This window comes from Alligator sinensis, unplaced genomic scaffold (assembly GCF_000455745.1).
Source record: "Alligator sinensis unplaced genomic scaffold, ASM45574v1 scaffold24_1, whole genome shotgun sequence".
In the NCBI taxonomy this organism is placed as follows: domain Eukaryota; kingdom Metazoa; phylum Chordata; order Crocodylia; family Alligatoridae; genus Alligator; species Alligator sinensis.
Genome location: NW_005842609.1, coordinates 444,758 through 452,838, shown reverse-complemented (window position 1 = coordinate 452,838; position 8,081 = coordinate 444,758). Strand labels below are relative to the sequence as shown.

Here is an 8,081-nt window from a genome sequence, read left to right as displayed (position 1 = left end):
CCAATTAAACAAAAGTTTCACTGACATCATTGTTTATGCTGACATCTGACCAAAGTAATCAAGAGAAGAGCTGTGGTTACAGCCAAGGAGACTAAGGTAACAGGAACAGGTTACTTCCTTCTTTGGAATGACCTACGGTAACACTGCCAAGGAGTACTGTAATCTGCTCGAGTTATTTACCACGTGTGCGTCTGGGCAGAGCTATTATATGGCAAAAGGAAAGGACAGCTTATAGTTCATAGGTGGAGCACACTATTTCCAGAGAATCTCTCTGTGTTCATACTCTCAGTGTGCGTTTTCTCTTTTCTAGAGAGAAAAGTCCTACTGTACCTGTGGGCCAAATTCAGTTCCACTCCACTGAAGAAGGAATGGTCTCTTAGTCCAGGACTGATATTGGGTCTACTGATATGACTAAGGGTTGTAAGATCCTTTGCAAAATCCAAAACAAATTCAGGGACAAGCATTTTCTAAAGCAGCATCTCAACATTTCAAAACTATTTCTGTTCATTCATCTGCAATTGGCCAATGAAATCAGGCCCTGCACTCAGCTCGGTGACGTTTCTGTCTGTAACCAACTCCTACGCACACCTCAGTGGCATTTGCCTATCTGTAACTTAGGGCCAGATGGAAAATTTGGAAAGCCTGATTTGCCCTAAAAGCAAGCTCACAGCCTTGCCCATTTTGCTGCTGTTATACACACCACTGCTCATGTAGGCCAAACTCTGTGTGTAAATGAAGACCCAGTTGGAGAAGATGGATAGAGTGGGATGGGAAAGGGCTTGCAACCATAAGCAATGGCTGAGCATCTAAATGGCCGAAGCACCCATTGGTCCCAATAAACTTATCCTTCACAGTACAATATCCTTAGGCATTACAACATCTGAATGTAGCACACCTTGGCTGCTAAGTAAAATAGAACTGATTGTTTCAACTCTTGAGGAAGACTTATTTATAATAGCTGTTGATAGACCTGACCTATGGCAATGATCTGTGATCCCAAACAGGATTTACTGTCAGGGTTTTATGTTTTTGGTTTTGGGGGGTTTTGGGGTGGGGGGCAGGTGTTGAAAAACAGCATTTTAGGTCACTTCTAACTCCTTTAGGTCAACTCCTGCCTCAGCAGGCATTATTGCTACAGCTTGTTTGATAGGTACACGGTGAATTATTTCCCACAGTCATTTTCAAGTTGTGCAAGATCTGCAGTTATCCTGTTCCTAGGTAAGAACTACTGCTTGGAGGAGAATGGAAATGCTGACAAATACCAATACCTCTGAGAGAGGCTTTAGATCATTATCAACATGTACGTTAAGACCTACTTCTTGCAAAAAAAAAAACAAAAAACAAAATGCATTCTAAAGGGAGAGGGTGGGGACGAGAAAGAGTTGAAAAGTCAACATTTCCTTCACCAGCTCCCAAAACCTGAATTCTGAGTTCTGCCTTTCCTTTGCATGAGCTGAAAGTAACTAGATGATTTTTCAGTTTTTCAGTTCATGAGTTGGAAGTTACTAACATATGTAATCATCTTTGCTAAAGATTTCATTAAGCTACTGCCCACTTATGTCTAAATGCACCAAAGTATCAAGAAGCTGAATGCAGGGCTCATCCGAGTCACCTTAAGCTCAGATGCTAGAAACCTGTATAAGGCAGCACAACAAATACTGCTTTACTGCTTACTCTGGACAATAGCTGGACCTCTTGCTGCCTTCAGCTAGAATAAAGGGGGTTTAAAGCACGCCTCTGGGATTAAGAGCGACGGAACTGATGATTTTCCACAAAGAAATGCAGGAAAGAAAAATGAGATGAAAGGCTATGCCAGGTGTTTGAGTTGCTAGTAAAGTCAACCATGGGAAGGAAACAACTTTGGTGTATATCTACTGTGTGGGAGTTCTGCTCAAGTTGAAATTTCCACCAATTTGCATCAAGGGGCTACAGTCTCTCTATATGTATTTCAAAAGACAAACAACACATGCACACAGTCAACTACAAAAAAAAAAAAAAATTATATATATATATAAAACCTTTTTTTTTTGTCATGAAACAGATGCTGTGAGTATTTGCATCATGCTCAATGGCTATTTATCCATTGGCTACCAAGTGGATAACCAATTTTTTAATGAATCTAGTCCATGTAGCCTCTCAATCCGAATATGAAGTAGGCAGTCTATAACCCTACTACCTTCTGAAACATCCGAGTATTACGGTTTTGGTCACATGCTTTCCGAGTTCTCCCTCATAAACACTAATGACCGTAATACTGCTCGCCTAATTACTGGCTCGTAAATAAGGAATACTCCTACCCGATTTTTAATGCAGCATGGAGACAATCCCCTTATCGAAATGTCCCTTTAGTCTTGATTTACATTAACAGTCCAGAGGTAAAGCCAGACTTAGAAATATACTGCCTGATCCAAAGCCCCAGGCACGTCAGTGAAAAGATTCCCAGGGATTTCATTCAGCTCTCTCTCAAGCCCACGCCCTTCCTTCTGAGGCTGGCTTTCTTGATTTTCTCCTTGCAGGGCCTTCCTGTCCCTTCTATAATTCTCTCTTGCTTCAGAAAACTCATCTCTTTTTCAAGCTGGAGGTGAGACCTATGTGGTTGGGCTGCAAGGGGTAGCCAGTAGAATAACTCTGTATGCAAACCCTAGAACCTGGCTTCATAGCTCCTGACCTCTTGCAAGTGCTGAACAATGTGCTTAATCAGTCTCAGATGCTTTTTTTGTGGAAAATTCTGCTATCTTTAGTAAGAATTTGATCCATCAGCAGCATCACTCCCACTTTCCCACATCAGGCTCAACTCTGCCCCTTCTCTTATACATGCATATACATTGCATGGCTAATGAGCCAGAAATATCCATGAGATTCATACGAATCCCATAGGAAGGCCTATTTGTTACACACCAGCCATCTGTGGACCAAGCCCCACAAAGAACTTAAGCCCAACTGTTTCTAGAGTAGGGGCAATAAATGTGTACAATTACTTGGGGCAACTAAAGATAAAACAGGGACAGGAGTGTCGGGCAAAGGTAAACAGCAAGTGCTCCAGGGGGACATACTGAGCAGAGCATGCCTGCCAGCGCCTACTGCCCCTTGAACAAGCCCAAAGAGCCAGGGAACATCACCCAGCGGAGTACTGCCTGGAGACATGCACAGGAAAACAGCCCCACACTCACTGGGGTTTCCCCTGCCAGGAATCTTCTTCCTGGGCTGGTGGATGATGAGCATGGCCAGAGCCAGGAGGTCCCAGGACTTGCTGGGGCAACAGATAGGGAGTGCGTAGAAGATAATGTGCGGGGAGAAGTGCAGCCAGAATCCCAGCAGGAAGGTCCAGAGGAGGTAAAAGGGTGGCAGCCTGGCACACTCAAAGTAGGCGTGTGCCAGGGAATCTAAAAGAATGGAAACTGCTTCCCATTATCAATACTGATAACTTGGAGTCAACAGGAGTTACACATGCAGATCTGGCTTAATACTGAACTGTCAAAGCTGAGTTTTGGTCCCCACCAATGGTTCCATGGAGGGACTGCGCATTAAAACACTCAATAAGACAAACTGTCTTTCATACATTTAGCAACTAATTATTTCCTTTTTAGCACAGGAATTATGTTCCATGCGGTTTCAAGCCCTCAGCACCGCTGGCCGCAATTTCAGGAAAGCTTATATCTATTAATGAAATGTCTGCACTACAGGGCTCACTTCCTTCCACTGACTAGTGAACTACTCAAATTTTTCCACATGGCAGGAAAGTCTCACAGTGCTTATTGGAATCGCTATGGTCATCGTTACTGAGCACTTCATTACATGATTACAGTCATAGTCACGAGGCTGATCGCTAAAAAGGAGCACAGCCAAAGGCTGCAGAGTATGGTCTTGACTTGCTGGTCACTGTTGTTATTGCTGAAAGCATGCAAAGGAGAACTGGAACAAAATTCTGCCTCAAGCTCTTCTTGATTGACTTCCATCAAATAATTATTTTTTCCCCACAGTCTGCCAGTAGAGAGAGGCAAACATCTCTATTCTAGCTTTATCTGTTCATTAGAAAAAAGAATAAGCCTGAAAACTCTTGAGGAAGATAAAAGATAGCGTGCCCCTAGCACTAGTGCGCCACTCTTTCACCGACACGAGACTTTGATTAGCTGCATGCAACAAATCTAGCTGTGTGTTACCTTGCTCTTCAACTTTTTTTAACTAAAGTCATCCCCCACCCATACTTGGCAAATATATAAATTATATAAGTGGATGAAAACACTTCAACAAGAACTGCGTTTACAAGTAATGTATATGTAAATGCCCCCTAGTTAACTGAATGCTTCAACCAACTGCTTGACTGCAAGTCCTGGTTAACCAAAGTGTGGTCATGTCCCCAAACATTAACAAGCTCACTTCATTTCTGTCTCATTCAGCCAGAACTTCAATCAGTCAAATAATGTTGATGTTGTAACGTATGCCTTTCAGTTACTCGTGTCTATTAACCTTAAAGAAACTGAAAGGCCAAGGCACCGTCTCCGTTTGAACAGGTTCATCAGAGAGACGTAAACAGTCAGCTCCTCGACTGCCCTCAGGTTCAGGTTCCAAATGTTCCCTTTACAAAAGCCAAGATAAAACCCAGCGACGTGCCTGAGCTGTAACACAGATACATATCTGAACTCCCCCCGAGTTCACAGCCTTTCATCAAATAAATAGATGGTCAAGGGTGCTTCACCTAAGTTTCACATGAAAACTGAACCAGTAGACAACCCATCCCAGAAAAAAGGTTATGTAAGCAGATGTGCCAGCTCTAGGTTTTAAGCACATGCCAGGCTCAGCAGAGTCTAAAATCCATGCATAATTTTAACACCAACTGCTGCTGCAGCTTCCTGAGCCTGACGAAGGGTTGTTGAACCCGAAAGCTTGCTTAATAACTATTCTCCAACCATTTGGGTTGGTCTAATAAAAGATATCAAATTCACCCAAGGAACCTTGTCTGCCTATATCCTTAGACCAACACGGCTACAACCTAAACCCCTAATTTTAACAGTGAAACTTAAGGGTTTTCTATTTAAATTATGCCAACACTAATACAGCTGAACTTTTTGGTTACAAGAGTGGAAATGAAGTGCAGCTGCCAGAACCACTAAGCAGTCTCTGGATGGTTTTATTTGCTTTCCTGCAGATGCAGCAAGAGTTCTCCAGCTATTTCATTCCTTTAATCAGTTATAAGAATTAAAATCTTCACACAGGTATGCTTTTCTTTTCCATATACCCCAACCTCCCTCTCAAACGGTGCTGACGCTGTTTGGTTTTGCAGACCACCCAAAGGCAATCCACAGACCAGAGCTGGGGAGCCACAGGTGAGAAATATGTACTGCAGGTCTACGTCCTCTCTGGCAAGTCCCAGGAATGTTTAGCATTTCCGGGCTGCAGCAACAGCAGTCAGTTCACATCCAGACAGCGAAGAGGAATGGGATGAACTTGCTCGGTGCAGGGAGCCCCCGTGTCCCTCCAGCAGCAAGAGCTACAACGAGACATCCCACACACCTCTACAGCACTCTCCACAAAACCATTCTTCCCTGCGGGGCCAATGGAGCCCAAACGAACCAAAAGTTTTTCTTCTCTTGAAAGAAACCACCGCTCACAAATCGCTCAGCACCTTCAAAAGCCACTGCAGGGTTTGTTGGTCTAATAAAAGATCTCTCTACTCCCAGTCCGGATTGCCTTTTCCTCTAGACCAATACGGCTACAACCTGGATCCCCGCCTGCAGGTTTGTCACTTTTGTCACCCACAAGTTAAAGCGGGGTGTTAACTACACTTGGGATAAAGGCTCCCAACAAACCAGCTCTGACTGATCATCCCTGAGAAAAAGAGAAAGAAACCACAGCTCGCAAATCACTCCGCGCCCTCCAAACCCCACTACATCTCTGCAATTAGTTTGCAGGAGCCGGCTCCCCCCGGGGCTCAGCCCCGGCGGCCGGGACCCACCCAGAAGACGAGGCTGAGCAGCAGCAGCACGGTCTTGGAGGTGATCACGCCGCAGTCCATGGCTCCGTCTGCGCTGCGCTGCGCTGGGCCGGGCTGCGGGCTGCGGCCCCGCCCGCCCGGGACGCTCCGACCCGCCTCCCGGGCTGCGCCTCCGGCCGCGGCAGCATCAAGTGGTGCCAGGTGTGAGGTCCTAATGGGGCTGGTGTGTGCACGATCATTGCTGGCACGACCCACGCTAGTGAAAGTGCTCACAAGGTCCAAGAGACAGACCAGGTTCTTGGGGGAAATCTGGGATCTTTGAGTAAACCAACTCAAAAGATTTTTCCAACCATTTAGTGGGTGTCATGTAAAAGATAACAGCTTTACCCCAAGAAGCTTGCCTGCCTATGTGCTTAGACCAACACGGCGACAACCAATACCCCTGAAATAAAAAGTAGGATCATTTTTGATATAGCACAAAACCCAAGTCATTCTCAGAGAGTGGGGGTTGCTGTCAGGACTTTTTTTAGAGCTGCTTGGCTGGGAATAGCTACCAGTGCGTGCAGGGGGCAGGGTTTCTCAGAGGAGGGGGTAGTGGGGAGAGAGCGGGACACTTCTGGGAGGTGAGACCTTCCTGGTCAGGTCTGCGTGGGGAAGCTTGTACGCCTGGTCCGATAAAAGCCATGGCCCAGGGTCTGTGACGCCCAGGGTGTCTCCTCAGGGTTTTTACTTTATCCAGGGAAAGACAACAGAAGACAAAGCAAGTTCCTCCCGACTAGACAGGGGCGTACTGGGATGCTGGCCCTTGGGCAATACACGCAAGAGAGCGCCCAGACAGGCTTACTACCCCGGTGGGCCCTCAGCATCCCTCCTCAGGGGTTGAGGCAAGTCCCAGACACCCACCCCTCTGCCTTTTTGTGGGGAAATGTGATACATGGTTCAGATTTGTGTATTCTGGCCCATTCCTCCAAGATGAGCATCTCTTGGCTAATTCGGTAGGGAGCAGAGAAACTGAGTCACAGCCTGAGACAGTCGTCCTTTTCTAGGGTCCCCATATTATCATGGGGTGTGATCTCTGGCCTGTGCATCTCAGCTCCCTTGAAACGGCCCCTCACAATCCAGTTTCACTAATCATTTTTGTTATTCAGACTGAACTGCTGGGATCAGAGTACCTGGGAGGAGGGAAGTGACACACCCAGCACAGCAAAAAGGGGTGAGGGGTGTTCAAGACTCCCCAACAGGTGGATAGAGGATTGTGAAAAAGGGGGTGCAGATGGCAAGCTGAACTGTCACATATAAAACAAGACACATTTTTCTCCAGTAAAAAATAAACTAGAAGTTTTACTCGTAGGCCTGAGGTCTAGGGCTGGATAGTTCAGTTTAAGTTTGAAGCAACAACAACTATAACTTCATTGGAATGAGTTAAAAACAGTCTGCAGGGCTGGGAAATAGGAGCAGCTACAGACAGCAGGAGGACAGAACAAAGGCTAGCTTGGTCCTTGGAACATCAAGACCATTCAAAAGAAGAAAGGGTCATTAACATCTGTGGAATTAAGTGTTTATAAGGGATCAGGTTGATGATAATGAGTCATGAAGTCAACTGACTCCCTCAGCACTGTTGCTGCTACTGCCAGGCAGGTGGTTTTAAACTTTGGGTGCATGCAAGTGCACCAGTGCACCTCCCCAGATCCAGCCCTGGATGGCTCCCAGGGCTGCTGCTGCTCCCCAACCTCTGTGGGTATGGCAGTATCAGCCTTTACTAGAGGCCACATTTCTGAGTTACCAAGAAATGCAAAGAGGCGAGGATTTCTTAAGGAAATCACTTTTATTGGACCAACTGTGGTTGGGATAGTTAGAGCAGCTATTGAATACAAGGCATTCTTTGTCAGGTCTGCATTCAAAAGCTTGCCTGACTATTCCGACTACATGGTTGGTCCAATAAAAACTATCACCCAAAGAAATCCTTGCCCCTCCCATACTTTCTGGACCATCACTGCTACATCGCTCCTATACTACTAGCAAATGCAAACACACATTTCAGATCACATCTCTTCACCTACTGACTGCACTGGCTGCCCAGTGAGTGAGCAGATGCCCGCCTGCCTGATGTCCAGTGCAAGGACTCAGAACTGCCCAGTGCTCCCTACTA

The 8,081-nt window shown here is 45.9% G+C and overlaps 1 protein-coding gene across 1 annotated transcript in view; it reads right to left on the bottom strand.

Annotated features, from left to right (window-relative positions):
- Positions 1-6,070, bottom strand: part of LOC102373847 (tetraspanin-36-like) — a 29,897-nt gene extending 23,827 nt beyond the window's left edge. Inside the window, exon 1 of the mRNA XM_006033136.3 lies at positions 5,954-6,070. Coding sequence (XP_006033198.1) covers positions 5,954-6,013 — 60 coding nt within the window. The 5' untranslated portion in view covers positions 6,014-6,070. The remainder of the gene's footprint in view (positions 1-5,953) is intronic.
- Positions 6,071-8,081: the final 2,011 nt, after the last annotated feature.